Genomic DNA, 23905 nt, shown 5'->3' on the forward strand with positions numbered 1-23905 from the left:
GCAGAAGCTTAAACTTGAAAAGTAAGGCCATACTTTAACATGGAATGGCCTGGAGAAACTTGTCCTTTCTTCATCCAAACCAGAGGGATTATTTGTGTTGCTGGGGGGATCAGTGCAGACGAGACATTCTGGCTTTCTGTGTGAAGGTGAACTAATAGCAGAATACTCCTTTAAATTAGGATGGCGATCATCAAGAGTGTTGTGTTCAAGATCACTGTTAAGGCTCAGATCTGCCGGAGATTCAAGGTGATGGTCATGATGAAGATTTGTTTGGTGATATTCAACATGATGATGTTGAACATCTGGATTGTGATGGTCTCTATGCTGATGACCTGGGGAATGGTAGCTTTCATGGTGAGGACTTGGACTGTGAGAGTCATCTTCATGATGGCTAGCTGGACTATGAGCTTCATGAACACTGCCTGGACTATGGTGGACTGTCTGTTCATGGCCTGGACTCCTGTGACTTTCATAATTATGGTGAGAATGGTGGGGATCTTCATGATGGTCACCTACACTGTGTTGCACTTCATGATTATGGTTTGGGCTGTGGTGGTCTCCATGATGATTGTGGTGGTCATCTCCCTGAAGATAGCATGGAGTGTCCTGATCCCCAAAATCTGGATGGTCTGGATTGTGGTGTTCTTTATGATGACGGCCTGGAGTGTGGTCATGTCCATGATTATGACCTGGAGTGTTCTGGTCTCCATATTTACGATGGTCTAGATTATCCTGGTCCCCGTGATTCTGGCCTTCACTGTGATGAACCCTGTGATGATGGCTTGGACTGTGATGGTTTCTATGTTCATGGTGGACTGGACCATGATGGTCTGCATGATGCTGGCCTGAACTTGGGTAGTCTCTATGATGGTGGTCTGGACTGTGGTGGATTTTATGATGAGAATGATGACCTGGAGTGTGGCTGTGGTCAGGACTGTGAGGGTGTTTAGGGTGGTGATGATGGTCTGGACTATGGTGAGCTCCATGATGGTGGTCTGAATTGTGGAGGCCTGTGTCATGACGATGGCCTGGACTGTCGTGGTCCTGATGGTGTTGATGATGATGGCTTGGACTGTCATGGCCACCATGATGATGGTGACCCAGATTTTGGTGGTCAGCATCATGATGATGACCTGGACTGTGGTGGTCGCCTTGATGATGGTGGCTTGTACTGTGGTGGTCAAAGTCATGGTTACGGCGGGCTGGACTGTGGTGCTCTGTGTCATGTTGGTGGCCTGGACTGTGGTGGTCACCATGGTGATGATGGCCTGGACTGTGATGGTCACCATGGTGATGATGGCCTGGACTGTGGTGGTCACCATGGTGATGATGGTCTGGACTGTTGTGGTTACCATGATGATGTTGATCCAGATTGTGGTGGTCAACATCATGGTCACGATGGGCTGGACTGTGGTGCTCTGTGTCATGATGGTGGCCTGGACTGTGGAGGTCACCATGGTGATGGTGACCTGCACTGTGGTGGTCACCATGGTGATGGTGACCTGCACTGTGGTGGTCACCATGGTGATGGTGACCTGCACTGTGGTGGTCACCATGGTGATGGTGACCTGCACTGTGGTGGTCACCATGGTGATGGTGACCTGCACTGTGGTGGTCATCATGGTGATGGTGACCTGCACTGTGGAGGTCACCATGGTGATGGTGACCTGGACTGTGGAGGTCATCATGGTGATGGTGACCTGGACTGTGGAGGTCATCATGGTGATGGTGACCTGGAGTGTGGTGGTCGTCATGATGATGGTCGTCATGATGATGGTCGTCATGATGATGGTCGTCATGATGATGGTCGCCATGATGATGGTCGCCATGGTGATGGTGACCTGGACTGAGGTGGTCGTCATGGTGATGGTGACTTGTACCATGGTGGTTCCCATGATGATGATGGCCAGGACTGTTGTGATCTCCATGATGATGATGATGATGATGATGATGGCCAGGACTGTGGTGATTTCCATGATGATGATGATGACGATGACCAGGACTTCTGTGCCTTCCATGGTGATGATGGCCTGGATTGTGGTGGTCTCCATGATGATGCTGATTAGCCTCTTTATGGGAGTCTACATGGTAGTGCTGGTGGGTTTCATAGGTATGAGGCCTATCCTTGTGCTCACTATGGTGATGTGGACGTGTTGGACCGTGAGGATCTCCAATGTCACTGGTTGAACTGTGACGTCTATGCAGATGAGGAGTGGTAGGCCGTGAGCTTGAATGGCTGTGATAGTGATGACTTGAACTATGATGGTCTTCATGATGATGAGTTGGGCTACAATTATCTTCATGATTCTTGCCTCCAGACTGATGGCAATGTGGTGCATTGTGGTGTCTATGGTGATGGTGATGACTAGTAGTATGGCCATATCTTTCTTGTTGGTGATGACCTGGACTGTTGCAATCTTCATTGTTATGGTGATTGGAACGATGGCTGTGGTAGTGCTTTCGAGAAGGCAATCGAGATTGATGCTCACCAGCTGGAGATCTTGAGCGACAGCTTCTACGTCTGTGCTTTGGATGATCAGATAGACTGTCAGAGTGGACACCGGGATGATGGGAAGCTTTAGAGTGAGACAGACGAGAAGACTTAGAATGCTTGCTAATATGGGAATGTCTGCTTGAGCTAACTGAGTCAGCACTTGCAGCACGACTTCTCTGCTGTCTGGGTTTGTCAGTGCTACTGTCTGTCTCCCTGGATTTGGTGGAGACCTGTCCTGGGCTCCAGGGTCTTTGAGCATCTGTGACCCCAAGAGAGGTAAGTCTCATTGGGCTGAGCACTTGCCGTGTAATCTCATTAAGGAAGGCAGAAAACTTCATTTTTTCTTTCGTTAAATTCTTCTTAGCTTCACCTTTGCTCCTCTCCAGCTCATCTCCTTCATTGCTTCCATTTCCTCTTTTATCTTTGGGTGCTTTGAGATCCTCCATTGATTTTGCCTTGCGGAAGCTTCCATCATTTCCGAAACCTCTTGTACTCGTTTGCTGATTTTTGAATCCGGCTCTAGTAGGACAGCTGCGGGAAGACTTCTCAATGCCTTTTTTCTGCTTGGCAGATGTCCTGTGCTGACTTCCTCTTTTAATTATTAAAGGGGCAGTGTCGTCTTCTTCTTCTTCAAAGTACCGATGTTTTGTAGAAATGTCAGTAAAAGACTGGGAATGCTGGGGCTTCCTGTGAGTGTATGTATCTGAAGAGTCACTGGTGTTTCCAGTAGAGAGGCTAGAGGTGGAAGAAGATGTTGTGGAAGAGGAGGAAAACGAAGAAGAGGAGAAGGAGGAAGGTGATGATGAGGAAGAGGATGAAAAGGAAGAGGATGTTGATGAGGAAGACGTTGAAGATGAGGAGTCAAAGGAGGTTTCTGAAACAGAAAAATTACGATGCTTTTGCCTATGATGACCATGGTGAGGGTGTGAAGAATGACTCTTCTCATGTTCCTCGTGATTTTGGTTGTGTGGAGGATGATCGCCGCTGTCCACTGTTGACAGAGTGCTGTTGAAAAAAAACATTTATAGTGAGAATATTTGAATCACATTAATAAGAGATTAACTTTGCCTCTGAATTTCTAAAATGATTTTTTAAAAATTTAAAAAAGACTAAAATACACTTAAGCATTCATATCTCATGAATGTGTTTTTTGGCATATTTCATGTAATAGCAGATAATTGCAAAGTGGAAGAAAAACATGGTTTTTGAAAGTTTTTACTCCTGGTAATCAGAAAAAAATTTACTTATAAGTCAATACTTTGTAGAACCACCTTTCACTGGAGCTGCAGTAGAAAATCTTTCGTGGTATTTCTATACCACCGTTACACAGTTGGAGTCTGCGAATTTTGTCAATTCCTCTTTGCAAAATCCCACAAACTCAGTTAGATTCGATGAGAAGTATCTCTTAATAGCAGTTTTTAAGTCTTTTTAAGTCTCAATTTAATTTACATCACAACCTTTGATTCTAATTTAAATAATTTAATCTAAACCTCTCTAATGTAGATCTGCCTGTACGGATTCTTGACCTACTAGAATCTGTGCCAGTCTAATTTCGTTTGCAGTCTCTAACAAATTTTGTGTAATTAGCTCTATCCACTGTCTATTCTGACCAGTTTCCCTGTGCCTAATGAAGAAAAGCATTCTCCCACCACTGGTTTTTGACCAGTTCTCAGTTAAATTCATCTTACCACCATCAGCTCTGACTGGTTTCCTGTTCTTCAAAAGAAGAGTCCTTGCAGCATGAGAAGCTCCCATCTCTGTTTCATTTTGGACATACTGTTTTTGGACCTAACTTGTTTTAAAATTGACACAATGTTATCCCTGACCACTTTGCTGTATTCTTTGTCAGAGAACAGCTGCATTTAATGAGGTTGAACTACACACAAATGGACTATTTTTGCAAATCAGGTAACTTCTGAAGGAAATTTTATTTTTCTTGGATTGTCTTGATGGATGTCAGTTTAAAAGGGTCTCAATCCAGATGAATGCCACAATTTTTTTGAATATATATCTACTTTAGTTTCTGCTTTTCTTTCACTATGCACTGCTACTATGTGTCTAAATGTGCCATAAAATGCAATAAAGTTTATAGTTGTAATGTGACAAACAAGTTGGTAACACTTTATTTGACGGGGTGTTCATAAGACTGACTGTCTATTATCATAAATGTGACATTTTTATGAACATGTTTAAGTCCCTATGAAAATTAGTGACTGTAAGGTCACTTATAAGGTCACTTTTAATGCAATGTTGCTTTTTTAAAAGTAGCATTAAAAATCAATGAAAACCTTGTACTAAAGTGTCTTTATTTACCAAATAATGTTAAGTTTGTACGTTAAATAGATTTTTAGTTCTACTATCAAAGCAACTTTGCATTAAAAGTGACATCATTTATTGAATGACAACAGTCATAAACATCCATAGGGACTCATTCATGTTCATAAAAGGTGATATGTCACATTTATGACAGTGTTATATCAGTCCTATGAGCAACCCTTCGAATAAAGTTTTACCAAAAAGTTCAAGTGATAGGAAGATTTTTGCAAGACCAGTCTTAAGCAGGGAGCAGTCAGGCTTACTCTTGACTGGTGTTGTCATCGGACCGGTGATGGTAGTGATGGCGGTGATGGACTTGGTGGTGGCGATGCTGCATCACTTGTTTAGCCTTTCTGTGCTTCAGTTCTTTGTCTTGATGGTCAGACATTTCAGACCTCTTGCATTGGTCTAAAATATTTCCTCAACCAGTGAGGCAGCAGCTGAAATAAAACATTCAATCAGTTTAAATCACACTGTTTTCATTTGTCTTTTTTTTTTATTATTCAAAAAATTATAATAAAATTGTACATTTAATATTTTGTATGAATGTAATAATTAACGTAAGTTTGATATACAATGAAACACCATGACGGGAAGCATAACCGATGCTTGCTTTGTAGGAAACCAATGATGAAATGTCATATATATTTTAAAATACAACAGAACACAGCAATAAATGTTTAAATTGATAAACAGTCTAAAAGATAAAGATATTTCAGCCATTTGTTGCTAAACTAAGTGACTGTACAGTCAGTATCTGTACTTACGTTCACACTGAGGTTCCCTCTGTGATGCTCACTCTTAACTGAGCAGGGATGCACAAGCAGAACCCGTCCTGATATATCAATATATATCTCTGTGCCAACCAATGACAGAAGGGCTTTGATCTGAGCTGGACTCCACTATAAACAGTACAGAGTGTGACTGCTTTTGCAGGAATCAATAAAAGACAGTATGGATGAGTACAACATATAAACAGCAATATAAATTATGACCATAAGCTATTCGTACAGATGTGTTTGGGTTTATTGACACGTCACCAATCAAATTTCAAGATGAGGCAATGGTGATATGATAAATACGAAAAGCTGTTTTAGTTCACAAGGAAGAAACAGCACAAATGAACCAGGTCCAGAGGGAAAAGCCATTTCCACCAGCTGGTTTGCAGTTCAGTTATTACATATTTCAACTAAATGAGGAAATCTCTGCAAGCAATATTGTTGTTGGAAATATGGGCTTAATTTCACCAGCCACACTTGTAGAATCAAGAAATTTTTTACATAAAGCCTGCCAACATAAAGTAGGCAAAAAAAAAAAAAAATAATTTCTTCTTAGATGCACCAATCTAAGAAGAATATAAAGAACAGATTAGAAATGCTGTTGACATCTATTATTATGTTAAGGGTTAGCAATGTATGTAATTTTTACACTTCAATAAAGTCTCCACAAATGGACAAAGTGTGGAACAGTGACCCACCTTCACAGTTGTCTCCAACCTGTTAAAATTACTTCAAGAGTGGATCGACGGTTCACCCTGGAGGTCACACAAGACCCTGGAACAACATCTAAACCTCCGCAGGTCTCATTTTCCTCGTTTGCGGTCAACATTCATGATTCAACAAAAGGAAAGCTTTAGGCGAGCAGTGGAATCGATGATCAGGTTTTAAGGCCGTGATCAAAAAAATCTGTCTCACATTACCAAAAAACCATTGTGATGATCCCCAAATATTCTGTCAACTTGCATGACAGAACTTTTGGGAAGATGTAGCTCTTGTTACACAGAATAAAAAAAATAAAGCAAAACAAACATTCTGATAGTCAAACATGGTGGGGGTAGTGTGATGATCTGGGTCTGCTTTGTCATTTCCTGACGTGAACATTGAGACGTATTGATGGAACCAGGAGTTGTAAAGGGTAAAATCCTGAAGAAGAGGCTTCAGTACCGCAGAACAATAAATTGAAGCATGCCATAACGATCACCTTTCAGTGATTAAAAAAAAAAAAAAACAATGAAGGTTTTAGATTGGTCTATTCAAAGTCTAAACTTAAATCAATTTAAGATGCTGAGTGTGGACCTTAAACAGTGCTTCCTTCTACTAAATCTTCCAGTGTGACTGAATTAAAACAGTTCTGCTGGGAAATATTAAAAAGAAATTCTTTGGGGAAGCAAAGTGTTTTTTTTTGTTTGTTTTTTTTCCCCACCAGGGGGTCTTTTGTGGGCTCTAGTGTCAGTAACCTGACAGGAAAAGGAGAGAGAGGGGGGAAGACATGCGGCAAACGTCGGCCAGGTCCGGGAATCGAACCCGCGACCGCCGCGTCGAGGACTGAAAGCCTCCAAACGTGGGTCGTGCCATCCCCTACGCCACCGCAGCACGCCCCGCAAAGTGTGTTTTATAGACAATTTTCGAATAAATTCTTGAAAGTGTTGCATATTACCCTAATTCTCCATCTATGTCCTCTTGTGTGTACCTTTGTTCACGCCGTATAGCAACAGAAGAAACAAACAGCGTTAAACTGTTTCGTTCCTGAGTCTGCCCTAATTTTAAAACACAAAATGTTCCCTCCGTTGTCTGCATATATCAAATACTGTTTATTACAGCAAACATGAAGAGATGGTAAGAAAGAAAGCAGAAAGAAATACAATTTAAATGTAGTACCTTTTAAAGAGCTTTGAATTTATAACTGACGTAAAGTCAGATTTCTTTTTACAAAACATAATTCAATATGCTGTTTTTACACTGTCACTCTTGAAGTTTCTATTTTCTATACTTATTATACATTAAAATATATTTCTCCTTTGCTTTAATGCTCAAGGATAAGTCTAAGCTCATCCTTGTATTAATTTGTGTTGAAGCCATCATATAAATAAATACACTCTGTAACAGACGTCCAAATAACAATGGCATGTTGACAACAAAGTCAAATTATTGATAAGTATGTCCCTATTATGTCAATGCAATGGACAAGCTAATAACTCAGTTACCGAGAGCCGCATTGAACTCCAATAATGTGACACAGGGCACTGCACTTCACACGTTTTCATAAATCCAGTTTGCTGCTTATGTCTATCTATACATACAAATAGATATAAATAAATAGAATAGAAAAAGAGGGCATTTGAACTACTTTAATGAACAGCCCAAAGTCCGAGTCAAGACCTTTGTTTTAATCCAATTTATATACAATGTTTTACAAAACTATTCATTCTGCTTAGACCTTTGCATATTTTGTGAAGTTACACCTGGACGTCAGTGTCCTTTAGATTTTATCTAATGTCTAAACATTTTATTGATGCTCAGTGTTTGTTTACAGTCGCTGTTCTGCTGAAGACAAGCATCCCCACAGCATGTTGCTGCCACCACCATGCCTCGTGGTGAGGTTGGTACGTTCAGGGCGATGTTAACATATAAAACCATGAATATTTTCCTGTGATGATATATGCTGCTTTAACTTGAGAAGGCAGTGAAACGGACAAAATGCGTAAAACAAATTCTAGGGGTGTGGATACTTTTTCAAGGCGCTGTATGTATGAAATAGCCAGTAGCTTTTTCTGCATCAATTCAGCTGTGACTCAAATCCTCCAACAATCAATCCAGCGAACCTGCGATGCGTCACCAACACGATGAAAAGTTGGGAGTCAGATAACAGTCATGTGCAAACGCAATGTGTGTGGGACACACAACATTTGCACATCAATAATTTTGGTGGCTGAGGTGAGATGCAGGAAGTTGCACATATAAATGTGGGAATTGGGTTTGTTTAAGACACTTAAATAATACACCTTATTTTTTTATAGGGGGTCTTTTTGTGGGCTCTAGTGCCCCTTATATGACAGTAGGCTGACAGGAGAGGGGGAAGGAGAGGGGAAGACATGCGGCAAATGTCGGTCGGGTCCGGGAGTCGAACCCGCGACGGCCCCATTGAAGACTCAGGGCCTCCAGACGTGGGTCACGCTATCCACTACGCCACCGCAGCACGCCCCAAATAATACACCTTATTAATGGTTAAAAAAGGGAATTACCACATCAAATAAATGAAAACTCGGCACTGCTAAATTTCCTGTGATTTGTAACTATGTCTAAATTTTCATGTATTACTTTTAAATGTAAAATGCAGTCTACAGTCAACCTAAATTTCTCTAAATGATATTTTTGGTTTCAGTATCTGAAAGGGCAGTTCTGAGCGTTTTAAGAATTTTGTACAGAATTTAGAAAGAAATGGGAATATTTCTCAGTTAAAAGCCAAAAAGAGGCACTTAATGCAATTAAAACTATTTTTTTTTGTTTGTTTGTTTGTTTGTTTTACGTTGCGCAATTAAGTTATGCTTTTTGTTTTCCAGGTAAATTATACGGAATAAATGGCACGTCATTTCTGTAAAAGTTTTTTATAGTCTCGGTTTTTTTTTTGTTGACAAAAACCTAAACTTTTAGCATTTGTCCACTTTTATTTATTATTTTTTTTACTTAATCAAGGGAAATCAAGAGCAATCGAGTGGTATAAACACCAAAATTATACAGATTTAATGCAGCTGCCAAATGTTTTCACACCCATTTAACTTTTTAAAATCACATTTAGACGTGTCGAAACCACCAACTTCAGCGTGTCTTGAAAATACGAGAGAAGCCAACAGAAATTAAGAAATACAGCAGAAGACTTAAAGCTGTGAAGAAGCAGGAAAGTGGTTCTCTAAGCTACTGACTGATGTTTGTGATACTCTATCATATGTTACAGTGTGGGTCTGTAAGAACACATTAAAGCTTTTGGAAGGCAGAATATTTAGTAATAAATCCTTGTTTCCACAGAAAGCAGCAAAATAAATAAATGGTTAAAACAATCTTTAAACGTGTTCCGTCATGCTACAATCCCCGCAGCTTCAATGAAAAAAAACAAACAGCATCTCTAAATGTAATTTCGGCAGCAGCATTAATAGATGAGAGCAGAACAGAACGACCATTATGTGGAATCTTATCGACTTCATCGCTTCCCCTCCTGTGTCAGCATCAATATGCTGCTTACAGGCAGGAACTTTGCATAATCTGTAGTCACAATGGCACGACAACGTGCCGGACATATTTCCACACCGGCGCATAACAAAGGTGGTAGATGCAGTAACGGACTTCTAAAAGCGGAGCCAGAAGAAAATCGAAAGATTCAGCAGTGAAACGTGTCATTTTAAGGGGATTCCAATTTAATGGACACTCAAAGAAAAAAAAAAACAACAACCAGGAAAATATACGTACAGTATGAATGCCAAATCTGAAAGCAAAGCACTCAATTTGCAGAGGAAAGGCAGATCGTTCTAGTCGTAGGAACGTAGGAACGTAGGATGTGTCGGGTAAGTTTGACTCCAGGTCTCGTGGCGACAGAGTCAATCAGTTTGTAATGCAGACAGTTGAAGTTTATTCAAACATTAGCAATGCTTCCACATAAAATCTAAACAGAAATTAACTTACAAAGATCACAGGGAAATGTTAGCTGAATATAAAGTATTGCCCCTCGTCACCAAAAACAACAACATTTGGATAAATTGTGTAACTGCGTGGAGCCCCGGGGTCGCCTTTATAGGTTCTGTGTCTCACCTGGATCAACAGAACCGGCTGAACCGTGGGAGAACTGCTTCTTTACAGTCTGAGGAACGTCCCCTTAGGAGTTGGGTGAAGAGCTCCCTCTGGTGGGCAGTCTGTGCGTCAGTTTCTTTTCAGACCAAACAACAAATCGCTGCTGTTCCTCAGTTTTTCCCCACACGGATGTTGGGGTTAAGAAGAGGATCTAGGTTTGGGTCTGAGCCGGCCGAGGCGCGCCCGAGTTTCGCCATGATGATGATCAGCGTGAAGAATCCCAGAACTCCCACCAAAAGGAGCATGAAGACACGCTGCTTCCAGGACAGAGCTGCCTTCTTTCCTCCGGTACGATTTCTGGAAAGAATGCATGAAGTGAGACACAGCTGGAGCAAACATAATCCTCATTTGCTGTATTCTCTAGTCTCGCAGCGCCACAACGGAGTTTCGAAGGACTGACTTTAAAATTCGTGCGAACCAGCTGAGCGCCGGTCGCCGCCGGTACTTGTCGTCGTCAAAGTCGATCTGCGTGACAGAGCCGTGAACGTCCCGTGTGTCGTAGACCTTTCTCGGCGAGGACGCTGAAGAACGACAACATGCATGTGTTGGCCAGTCACAGAAGCTGGAACCAAAAGGCTTTCTGGGGATCTACCTGTGTGTAATGTGATGGTGTCACTGGTGGAAGCAGCAGGAAAGTTGACCACAGAATGCTCTGGCATATTTGGATCCCCGTTTTTATGAGGTCCGCCAACATTTTCTTGTGTCGGAGGCGAGGCAGCAGGCGGGCTGAGGCTAGAGTTATAGGAGTGACTGGAATAAACGCCACTTTGTTCTTGTCCTGTGAGAAAAATAAAAAAATACAATTTGACTCATAAATCACAAATGCAGAACTTTGTAAAAGTATTCAAATTTTTGTCAGATTACAACTACAAACTGAAATGTTTGTTTGTATTTCATTTTATGTAATAAACCAACACAAAGTAAGGTGTGATGCACAATAAAAACAAATCTTAAACTGGAGAATAAAGTGAATTTCCATTGAGCTCCCCTGAATCTATAGCACCTCGACCTGTGATTATAACGCTATAAAGTCTTTTGGGTTATTTATCTGCCAGTTTTGAACATCTGGACACTACATTAGGATAGAGAACATCTGTGAACATAAATTTCCAACTCCTGAAGATTCTTAAACAGAGTTAGGTCTGGCCTTTAACTGGGCCATCTCTAAGTCAATCCTCTTTTTTTGAATGATGGGAGGCCAACTCATTCTAAAGATTCTTTAAAGCATCATTGTGACAACTATGTGATGAAGGTCAAGGGGAAGGAATGGTTATCTGAGGCTCTGTGTGTCCAAAGAATTAACTCACCATCAAATGTTGACCAGTCTGTATAGTCAGAAACATCGGCTGTTATTTCTTCAAGAACCCCGACGGGCTCTTCAATCTGTAAGGGGACAGGATTTTATTATCACACATAATGCACACAGAGAGAGAGAGAGAGAGAGAGAGAGAGAGAGAGAGATGAATAAAGAGAGAGGGAGATAGGGAGACACACACAGAGAGGAAAAAAATGTATAGATATATGGAGAGAGAAAGAGAGAGAGAGAAAGAAAACAAAAAATGAGACAAAGAAAAAAGAGAAGGAAAGAAAACAAGACAGAAAAAAAGCAAAAAAAATAAGAACATCTGAAAACAAAAGAAAACAACAAAGAAGAATGAAAAAACAAGAAAACAGCACAAGGAAGAAACCAAGAACACTAGAAAGAAGAAGAAAAATAAAACAAGAAAGAAAGAGAAAACACAGAAAACAAGGCGGAAAGAAACATCAGCAGGTTGTTACCAATGGCAACCCTAAACCAGCTCGAGCCCAGTTCACAGACGAGAGCTGCTCTCTCAGCACATCAGCCACTGGGCTGGCCAGATTAGAGGGTGGGAACACTGGGCCCTGACAGGAGGGGCACTGGTACCCCGCTGGGGCCGTGTGGAGCGGCAGCCGAGACGCCAAGTTATTCAGACACGCCCAGTGGAAAACATCTACGGGTCGACAAAAAGACAAGCGGGGTTGATATTTCCCTCTCGCTAAACTCACCCGCTTCTGCTGCTTTGGGTTTATAAAGATCCAACGGCACAAAAAGAGCTCATCTCACCATAGCAGATCAGTCTGACTGTGTCGTGTGTGGTCAGCGGATTATTGCACAGAGCACAGTTTGAGTTGTAATCGCTGTCCTGAAGCCACTGCAGATAAGACTGGACGATGCACTGAGGAGCAGCAGACAGAAGCACAGGATGTCAATACAAACGTTAAGTAAACAAACACAACAAGACACAGAGGAGACGCTCTCCAACCCCCAACATTTACCTTGTTGTGGTTGGAAACGAGGCAATGTTCACACACGTTCACACGATGCTCGAAGCAGAACAGGTTGGTCACCTTCCTCTTCGGACACTTGCACAGACCCATAGTCGCATGCGCTGTGTTGGGGAAAAACAAACAATGAGAATCCGCTACTGCTTTGTTGCTGGACAACCGAAAAGAAAAAAAAAAGGATTTTTGTCAATAACAGAATCAAATTTCTAGAGTTCTCAATCATATTTAAAGTAACATTAAAGTTCTAATGAAAATTCGTATCTATTTAATTAAGACAAGTCAGTGGAAAGCCTTTTAAAACAGAGCCTGCAAAACCACAAGCTGGAAGAAAGTGGAAGGATGGATGTAACATTTAGAAAATGGGACAGTTTTAACGTGTATTACCCAAAGTTCAAAGGTTTCTCAGGTGAAGAGAAACAAACATTTAATAAACTGTAATTTAGTATTTTTGCAGCTGATTGTAATCCCTAATGTGTCGTTTTTATATATGCCGTAATCATGCTTTAAACGTGACAAGCTGAAGATGGAGGATGTTAAAAGGAAGAATATTGATAAGAGCACCCAAAACAGATCTTACTTCCAGGCCATGTTACCAATAGTTACAAACACCACGCAGTAATGCTACATGTTGACCAAAGTGCAACCTCACCACCCGCTATAACAAACTCTTTAAGACTTTTTAATAAACTAACCACTTAAAAAGCATATTTACATATTAGTACCACATCTTTTCAGCAAAAACAAAAACATCTTCTGACAGCTTCCCTCCCACATTTACGACTCTCACATTGGTTAGCTGCTAGCTCAGCGAGCTAATCCAGCTAGCTGCAGGAGCTAAGGAAGTAACAAAGTAAAAACTCACCTTGTTAGCTGTCACGCTGACATTAAAGAAGAGTCGTTTGTTTCAAGTACTGCTACAATGCTGTCATTTAAGGTGTCTCCCCAAATTCCCAATGAAAGTTGCTACAGAGGATGTCATCATAAACCTGAGCTGTCTGCTTCCTCTATGTGTTTATGTGCCACGTCTCTTCCGGACTTCTACTTCCTGCTCGGGGGTTTTCATTGGTGGCCTCACCAACACACGCTGCCACCTACCGAGCCGGCGAAGAGAGTTCGTGATTAAAGTCACACTCCAATATGTAACAATTTCTCAAGTTTATATTTATTTTTGTGGTGATTTAGATGTTTTACCTGCACAGCAATATAAATCCAACCAATTACATTTTCTTGTTGCCTAGCTACTTCTATTGATTGGTATTTAATACTTGAGGTTGACAGGTAAAATAATGGAAACCATGGGATTTTGCTGGTTAGAAAGAAAGACGATATTTAGTCCCAGATTTATATGTCGAAGTAAATAACTGAGATATCAAAAAGTAGTTTAGTTTTTGATCTTAAATCTTTTCAACTTTTTTTTCTTTGTTTTGAAAGTAGTTTTTTTTTTAAAGTTGACTTAAGACAATGACATGTCAGCTGTTACACTGAAGATAAAAATGTTAACCTTTCATCTCTTAGCCACTCATTAAAATGCTATCTTATTGATCTTTTAAACAGATAACCAACAATCTTTTGCTATGGGTCTGTGTGCATAAGCTTGCAAAATGTTGCAGAGTTTTTCTCAAAAGTCTAAAAATTAATTCTAAAAATGTGCCTTTATTTATTAATGGTTTACAGCAAAAAAAAAATTACTGGAGTCTAATCCATATAACTATTTTATCTGATGAACGTTTTAACAACATTTCAAGTTTCAAATTTCAGGAATATGAGCTGGAAAAATGGCATTCATTGTACCTTAAACAAATAAAAGCATTGCTTTAAATTGAACACAACACAGAAATGAAATAACACTCTTTTAAACAATAATAAACAATAAAGTTAGAAGTCAACAGAAACAAAGAGGAGCAGTGTTACTAGTCGATAAAAACACAACATACTGTAAAAACAAGAAAATATAGATTTAAAATAACCAATATAAAAACATGACAATCAAGCACCTGAATCAAAAGGTGTCTGAAAAGTTGCAAAACACAGAGTTGTTTGGGAAGACAAGCTAGAAACACACAAATAAATGCAGTGAGAGGGAAAGAAAATGAAACATACCTTAAAAAAATCTATAGCAAAGCTCCATCTAAATGTATTTGGCCTCTTTCAGTCTAATAACTCTAAATAAATTCCAGTGAAATGCATTGCCTTTCATTCACCTAACTAGTAAACAGTCCACTTGTTCAATCAATATCCACACATTACAATGGAGTACTGTTCAATTCTTCATCTAATCTCTTGACATGACAACCGAGTCATGCTCAACACAAAAAAGGTCGCAAGTCAAAGCAGAATGTTTGAATACAAATGTACATTTTCTTACATTGTTTTGTTGAAAGATAGTTTTAACACAGTGTATTGTTTTTCTTTAATTAAGAACGACTCTGTGCTCGTCTGTCACGTCAAAAAAAAAGAAAAATACTTGGTGGTTTGTGACCATAACGCGACAAACTGTGAAAAAATTAAGACGTGCACGCACACTTTTTACAAAACGTAGCACAATAGATACCAGTACATGTTATCGGTCATAAAATATGCACAGACATGTCGTGATGAAGGTATGAAATAATCTTTAGGAAGCAAAGACAGTTTAATTTTGATAGAATAAATAATGAAACAAGTTTGTTTTGAAAACTGAATCAATTAATCCACTAAATTAATAAAAACTATCAGTAATTACATGAAGGATTTTCACAGAGGATCCACTGTACGACCAGAATCAGAGACAGGATCATCTAAAACCTGTGGTTCATCACTTCATCCGCTCTGCAGGTGAACAGCTTACATCCGGCTCCTTTAAAAAGCTGAAATTTCAAAAAGCCTGCATGCAAGCTTGCGCGTGTCAATGACCGCGGCTGAATATGAGAACAAATTGTTTCCTTCACACTTCACTGCCCCCCTAAATTGCCTGTAGAGGGAGACATTGAGGGCAAAATGAGAAAATGAAAAATTAAAGGAACAAACCAAGAGCAAAGCAGGGAGCAGTGCTGCATATTTATCATTCAGTGTTATGTCAAATTTGGCTTAAAACGTGACACAGCAAAAAGTCAAAGAAAAACAATTTCACTGTTTCACAAAAGACGGCTGAACGGGGGAGTTATTTGTTTCCCTCACAAATGGAAACAACCTCCACCTGCTCATTAGGTTGAACATATTTCAGCAACACGGATACCTGTGTCAACCCTCTCAGCCCTCTGTGAGAAAAACAGAGAGCCAGACTAAATGAGTTTGTGCCAAGGAGCATGGACCTGTAGTGTCCCGCAGTGACAAGCGGGGACGAGCATAAATCACTGACAGTGGGGGGAACGAAGGTGGAACGTGGCTTTCAGATGAAGGCAAATCTAAAGACAAATGACAGAGACGCTGGAGGACGTATCAGCCCCCCGGGTGCTGCAGCTCGGTCTGAACACGGTGACGGAGAGCCGAGCCGGGTTAGGCTGCAGGACGTTATTGACTGATTGAGTCTGGCAGGTATTGATCACCTATCAGCTCTATCTGTGAGGGAGAGTGTTAAGATTCAGGCATGGCTCGTTTAATTATTGTCCTCCCTGATGCTGCAGTCGGAGCACAGCCTCTACGTGTTCAGATGTGTTACATTGACGTGTCACGCTTGGATTACTGTACATTAAGAGGAAAAAAGGAGTGATTTTATGGTAAAATGAGCTGCGATGTATCAGTAAAGCTACTAGCAGGTCATCCAAAAACAAACAAGCAGAGCAATTTTATTGCTGAACTCATCAGAACAGAATAAAAATGTGCCCTGAGAAAATAAGTATTTTCATTTTGAGTTATAGAAACACATTTCCTGCATTGCAATTTGTTATATGAGACAAACAATCAATACCAGCATAAAACAAATCCTTTCAGCGATCCACGGCCTTTTAACAAAGATTGGATGTGGCTCTTGTTCTCATCAGAAAGGCCCTCAAGTACTCTTGCATTCACTCCAAAATAATTAGTTGCCATCCAACAGAAAATAAAACCCAGAAACAATTAAATATACATAAAAGTACCAAGAACTACTCACCCAAATTAATGAATTCAAGTGTTCCTATCACTCCAAGTGTGATAAAAAAAATATAAATACATAAATAAATAGTCAGTATGAGGTTTCTGGATTCTTTTTTGATGAATATTGTCACATCTGATAGTCTGGTGGATTTGGTTCAAACGGGTACCAAATTTGCAATATTTGTTACGTTTTCAGTTGGTGCTGTTCGCTTTCACGCTGCACTGCGTCAAGTGAAACAAACCCTTTGAAAAACCTGTTCACCTCCTCGCCTGTGGTGGCGCTGCATCGAGAACTACTGAAGAGAATGGCATGAAAACCTCTAAAGAAGACATGAACGCAACTTCCCTCCTCACTCTATGAAAACAAAACTTTAGCATTTATCTTTGGTAAAAGACCATGAGCCATTTCTAACGCTAGACTTGCGCAATTGTTTTGGTTGTATTTACCCAGAATGGCCCGTGATATCGTCTGCCTCCTCCTTTTGGGGTTGGTCTTGCTTTCATTCACACATGTATTCAAACCCGCACCAGGATTAATTTCAACCGAACAGACACCCAGGTTTTTAGGCAGACCAGAGTTTTTTTTTTTTTTTTGGTCTACATCAGAGTCATATCTCCAAACAAACTGGAGTTTCTTGCTAAACAAACTAGAATTCGACCAAAGTGGACTAAACAGGGCTGGTGTAAATGCACCAAAAGATGCAATCAGGTCTTCAACTTTGTCAACTTCTAACAGCTATCCTCAAACCAAAGGGTGACAACTCTTTCCAGTCAATAAATAAATACTTAACTAGTGGAAAAAGCTAAAAAAAAAAAGAAAAAAAAAAGCTCCAAGTCTTAGGTTTTTTTAACACCCTTATTGCAGGATTGCATATTATTTGTGTTTGTGTGTGTGTGGTTGTGTGTATGAGAGAGATAGCCGAAAATTAAGCTCAATCAAATCCATGGTCACATAGCCATATCATCTAATTCAAAGGGTAATTACACTCTGGATGCCGTTACTTTATCAGGACGGTGGCTCCGAAGCAAATCCATCAGGCTTTGTTCTGGATGAAATTGGTCTGATTGATTTATGGATGTCAAGTGAAGGGCAAAGAGACAGAGACAAAGAAACTCCGGACTGTGAGAGAGGGTCAGGGAGAGGGAGTCGCAGATGTACGGCTGAGACACGGCCCCCTGATGGGGGGAAGGAGAGTATTGAATCAGACAGAGACAAATGGAGTGTGAGCGACAGAGAGAAAGAAATTTAGACATATGCCTGCTGACCTCAACTCTTTTTCTGGACAGATCAATACAGGGAAATGCTCGTGTGTGTGTGTGTGTGATGCTTGAAGGGGATCTGTGTGTGCCGCTCCCAATAAACATTGAAACGGCAGTGACATTACCTCAGTCCTGACTGGCTCCTCCCTGGCCTTCAAACCTTTGCTCATGTCTCTATTTCATCTGAGACCTTGTAATCTTATCAACGACTGAGAGGTCTGGAGATCCTGGATTATCCTCACCACAGAGTTTTCTGGGGGAAAGAATCACGATTACACTGCAGACTGACAGTCAGAGAAGCAGTACATGTGGTTGCACAAATAAATTCCCTTTGTTTCTAACTGTAACAGTGAAATGAAGCAGATTACTATCCAAAATAGACACACATTGGAAACAAGGAGATGATTTTCTTTCTTATGTTAACCTAGCACGTTTGAAAGGAGACCAGTTGGACTAGATGGCTGCAATTTTCTACAAGAAGTGTAAGGGTTAGAGTTAGGGTTAATCAAAAACAAATATAAGCATAAAAATGAGGAAATTTGTGTTGATCATTCCTTTACTGTTGACAATAAATTTTGCACCACTGGACAGCTTATTTATTCCCTTCATTGCACTTTTATAAGGAAAATTCATTTGTGGGTTCGGCAGCAATTCTCCTTTTGTCAAACAAGTTATGTTGCAATTAACTCTTAAGTGTGAAAAAAAAAAAGACAACATATAATGATGACTAACTTAACAGACAAGGTAGTCTGTGGAAGAACTACTCACAACCACAACAAGTTGGAACCTGCCTATGGTCATCATCACCAGCTGCCGTAGGATGGCATCTCATTCCTCAACCAGCATTTTGGAAGCTGGTAAGTCTGGTTGTATTGGTCATTCTGGCACATCCATCAAGTGTTCAGTGGGATTGAGGTCAACAATCCAGGGAATCCCTTCCATTCTCTCCAACCCCAAATACTGGATCTAGACTGAAAAACGCAGCTCTGTGGGGGTGAGTATTGACCTTGTGGTCATAGAGGGTATTCCCAAGACCCTCTAAGACCACTCAAGAGTGGAAATGTGGGACTACCGCTGGCTGCAGTGGCTCTTCTTCTTGATTGAGAAAAAGAATGACTTGTTTATGGGTTCTTTCTATAGCGGAGGCTAAACTGAGGACTATGGCTTCTGCATAGCAGCTGCAGCCCATCCCCAACAGTTTGTCTTTCTGCATCTAACATGACTTTGGCTTATCGTTTTAAAAACAAATAAAACAAGCTGAAATAGCCCCTGACTTTTTCGTGTCTTGCCAAATTAGCATCATTACAAAGTTTTTTAGTTTTAGTTTTAGTTTAGAATTTCTTTTTTTGGATAGTTATAATTGATCAAAAGTATTTTCTTTTTTCTTTGGTTTTGTTTAAGGAAGGGAAGTTTTTAATGTTTAGACCTCTGGCTTGTTTTTTTTTTAAAGGACTTATGCTGCTTTATTTAGATTGAGGAGTCTAGTGAAAGGGACATTTTTCTTTTCTTTGCTGTTTTCACCAGGGATTTTTGTGTGAGTGTGTTTTTGTTGGGGAACACTTGGGTGCATTATTATATTTGTGTTTTCCTTATTATTATTATTATTATTCATCCCCCAAGCAGTCTAACTTTATTTTATTGAGTCTTAACTATGCTTTTCAGCTATAAGGTTTCCAGGGCCGGCATAGACTCCTACTTTTAGTGTGGTCATTTTTGTACAATAAAATTAACTGACTATTTTTGCCCATAGGCATACATGAATTCAATAAACTGTATCTAATTTGCAACAGTGCCTCTGGTAAATTTTTACAAATTTATCTGTGTGATCTGGTAAAAAGAGGTTTTAAGGTTCTCCACACATAACAGAAACTGTACCAAAGGTCACACAGACTTTTAGAATATGCAAACATTCCTTGTCTTGCAGTAAATCCCAACACAGCAAAAAAACATCTGCCCTGTGAAACCAGGTACTGAAACAGCAGCCAGGATTTGTTTTGTGAAGGGTCACCTGAAAGGACAACAGCCAAGCACTCAAAGACTAAGTGCCCTGGATGACAGGGAGTGTAGGTGTGCAGACCCTCCCCATCCCAGCTCTCGGCTGTTATTGGTTCTCAGGATAGTCCGTAATCACCATTAAAGTCTCAAAGGGTTCTGCTTTATGAGACAGTAAATTACGTTGACACTGCACAGTATGAGATCCGGGCGCGTTTGCAATAGATATGGACGCCCTTGTGATGGATAAAGAAACTGTGGAGACCTTGAGTGGTGTGTCACAGGCTGGGGGGGGAGGTTCCCCTCCAGGTGCTAATAGATAAGAGCATAAATAGAAGATGATAAGAGACACTTTGTTGCAGTGCAGGTTATCTTTGGGGAATCTCTGACTATCATTGTGTCATAGAGATTATGAAATTAATCTCTGTGGCTGGTGGGGAAATAAAACTCATATTCGTTTGTTCAAAAACAGCTTTTTATAACGTATGTCTTGATTAGGAAACAAACGATAACAAAACCAAACATAAAACCAGTTAATTAAAAATAAAACATCGTATGGCTATATGTTCTCAATACTGTAAAAGGAATTGCAACAAAACAAGCAAACTTGTACACAAACGTTTGCTTCCAAACTCGAACAAAAGAGATGTTAAAGATTATAAAAGTTGATTTTAATTAACAATAATTTCCATACCTGTATATGGAATGTGATATTGCTGTGGGTTTGAGGAAAAGTAAACAAATCCTTGCAACAACGAAAAGCTAACAGCCAGTCAGAGCATTTTCACCGGTGGCCAAATGCGATTACAAGAGTTCAGCTATGCTACCGTTTTGTGAAGCTAAATTAGCTAAACCTAAAACTAGCATGCTAACATGCTCATCGCGAACATGCTAACACTTGTTTCTCTTCTTTTCTTTGTGTGTCCATAAAGGCAGACGTAAAGTTCGCCTGTCTGCCTTTACTGCCACAGACTTAGTCAGAGATGTTTCATGCTGTTGCTGTCTTGATACTGAGTCATTTTCTGACAACCTGATAACATCCACGGTTTTACTGCTGGTTGAATTAACTGTTTCAGCCACTATGAGCATTTTTGGAGGCAGGAAAGAGTGCTTGCTCACTTTAGTGTAATACAAGGTTCAGAATGCAAATGAGTTTTAGACCCAATCTAACACAACTCAGAAGATCCAGTCTGTTGACAGGAAGTCAACGAAGGAAAGGTCAACGCAAAAATAAATTAAATAATGTATGAGCAGAGGGAGATGAACCATTAGTGATGATGTGGCATTATGACTTACTTTATGGAGCTACAAACATGTAGAATTTCCCAAGTCAATTAAGTATTTTAGTTGTTTCTAGAATGTAAAATAGTACTTCTGAAGCAAACATGAGTGAACTCCAGGTAATTGACAAAGGGGTATTACCTCCTTCAAGGCTAATCAGATTTTTAATAAATGCCCCTTTTGTCCATATACATCATATATTGTTGGATTTTGCTGACTAAAATGTGTTTTTTTTACAGACAGAAGTTGATGTTGAAAACCATTTTTTGAAAAGTTAAAATTGTGCATTTATCTCCAGAGCCTGTTAGCTTCTGCTAGGAAAATCCCTCTGCTTACAAGAATCATCACTTTCCATTGTTGGACTTGTATTCGCAAAGTTTGACTGTTAAATTGAGATGGTTTATGGGTAAAATAGAACAAAACAGTGTTTCTAAATTATACAGCAATGCCTGTATTGGTAATATATTTCAAAATATCATTTAATTTTAGCTCATCAAAGTCTAATCTGGAATCTTTCTGATTACAGAAACCATTGTTTTTTTGTCTGTCTAAACCTGCAAAATGTTATTCTTCCATGAAATACTACTTCTAAATTAACTAAATTAAAGCTGCACATATTATACTATTTTTGCTGAGTGTGTAAACTGCATTAGGAAACCACTTCTTTTTATCACACACACACAAAATATTTTCTGCGCTCGTTAAAATTATTTTGAGATTTTAACAAAAAAAACAAAACAAAAAAAAACATACACACATCTATGAATTTTATTTGAAGAGCAAAACCAAACTTTATGTTTTCCTTTTAGATCAAAACAAAAATTTCTCCCTTAGAAGATTTTTATGAGTGAGGGGACTTTTAAGATTAGAAAATGTTATCTTTTGCAAAAGGGAGTTGTGCATAATATTAACAGCAGCAGGGTACTCTCTAATTGTGGAACGGGTAATTTAATTATAACTTATTTTACAATATTGGATTGTTATTCCTCCTACTGAATATAGTTAAACTAAAGGTAGCATCTTTTGGGTGAGATTATGCTACTACAATTAAAATGAATTTATTCAAAGGTATTTTACATGTTTTAAGATGTGAAGATTGCTGTTGGTGAGTGAGATGATTTATAGTTGTGTAACAAATATGCACATATGTAATAGGAGAGGGTTTTATTTTTAAAGGGACGCATCTTTATACGAGGAAAAGAAAAATGTTTGGGTGTGAGAAAAAATGTTTGTATGTGAGAAGAATATATGCATGCGAGTGGCAGAACAGGGCTTAACTGGGCCTTTCATTGTCATATTATTCAAATTTTATTGTAAAAACTCTGGATTTATTACCTAAAACAAAACAATGAAATAAAATAATTCCATTGCTATTGAAATATAAACATTTATTCGAAAGGTTTTGTTTTTTTTCACAGTTAAAGTGAGGAAGGCAGCATGTGGCTCCAGAGTTGCAGACCCAAGCTCTAGTCTATATCATTTCAGGACAATATGGATCCTACGTCTGTTTTTAGCATCACCTCTGTGAAACACTATAAATCTTGTTATGAATATCAAGAAACCCTATCCAGAAGAAGATACAATGTGTTGTTTAAGGACCTACACATTCAATGCTAAAACTCACTTGGACACATCCTATTTCAGTGTTTTAAGCAAACGTTTTACCTTATAAAGTTGCTTTTGTCAATAATTATTTACAAGTAAATATATTTTTGGTAAATCTTACAGGTATTTTTAATTTTTTTTTTTTTGTAATTTGTGATTAATAATTTTACTACTTCTGCTAGTTTTGTGTCTCAATTATGATGTAGTTATGGGGGGGATTTTCCTGCCATAATCCAAGAGCACACATTTTCAGTCTGAAAACAGGATTTCATGTCTTTTGTTCTCAAAACTTTTAAGACTTTTGCTTACATTTTCCTTTTGAAAGCAGGACTTCATGGCTTTCTTCTCAAAACTTCTCCCCGCGCTCAGACTAGTCTCTGCCTGGACTCTCTGCTCGCTTACAAAACATTTTCTGTTTACTTCTGGAACAAAAACTTCACCGTCACCTAGCAACCTCTCAGCCAATAGAATGAAAGTTGTTCTACTGGGTGCGTTTGTTTCCTTCTAGCGGGTGTGCCTGTGTGGATGCTATCGATTGTAGCAACCTGATAAATGATGCTGATAAAAAGTAGAAGTTCTTAGACTACACACCACTTTAAAATGTAGAACTAGATGTATTGATTTTATGAATTTTTATAAATAGCAAATTTTGTCTTACAAAAGATAAGTGAGTTTAAACTGCATAAATTTTCCTGAAGTATCTAAGAAAAGAAATGTGATCAGAAATGTTTTTATCATTGTTTTTTGTAATAAAAGTTTAAACTTTAAGCAGTGTAAAAATATTACACACATTGAGTTTCATAAGGAAACAAACTAACGGGAACAAAAGTCATTTATAAATGCTAAACTTGATCAGTGTTGAACCTTTGAGTGCAGATTCTTTAGAAAATGATTACAGAGTTTTGGAACAAAGACCATCTTTATTTTTTTATTTTTTTATGAAGCAGTATTATTAACTTTTCCATTCCACAGCTTCCAC

At 39.3% G+C, this 23905-nt stretch overlaps 1 protein-coding gene across 6 annotated transcripts; it reads right to left on the reverse strand.

The window, feature by feature from the left end:
• Window positions 1-9975: 9975 nt before the first annotated feature.
• Window positions 9976-23332, reverse strand: zfpl1 (zinc finger protein-like 1). 6 transcript variants are annotated; one of them, XM_044139698.1, is made up of 11 exons: window positions 23236-23332; window positions 18817-19019; window positions 18174-18301; window positions 13722-13826; window positions 12727-12839; window positions 12515-12626; window positions 12208-12401; window positions 11736-11811; window positions 11021-11206; window positions 10829-10949; window positions 9976-10725 (listed from the first exon to the last, which is right to left on the reverse strand). In XM_044139698.1, exons 5-11 carry the CDS (start codon window positions 12826-12828, stop codon window positions 10539-10541), a joined length of 978 nt encoding a protein of 325 aa, XP_043995633.1. In that variant the 5' UTR covers window positions 12829-12839; window positions 13722-13826; window positions 18174-18301; window positions 18817-19019; window positions 23236-23332; the 3' UTR covers window positions 9976-10538. The 6 variants fall into 6 exon arrangements, with proteins under 6 accessions (XP_043995633.1, XP_043995626.1, XP_043995631.1 ...); XM_044139691.1 differs by having other exon boundaries at window positions 13598-13826; window positions 23236-23331; XM_044139696.1 differs by lacking the exon at window positions 18817-19019 and having other exon boundaries at window positions 13598-13826; window positions 23236-23330.
• Between the last annotated feature and the right edge of the window lie 573 nt (window positions 23333-23905).

This window comes from Gambusia affinis, linkage group LG15, assembly GCF_019740435.1.
Source record: "Gambusia affinis linkage group LG15, SWU_Gaff_1.0, whole genome shotgun sequence".
Taxonomy (NCBI): domain Eukaryota; kingdom Metazoa; phylum Chordata; class Actinopteri; order Cyprinodontiformes; family Poeciliidae; genus Gambusia; species Gambusia affinis.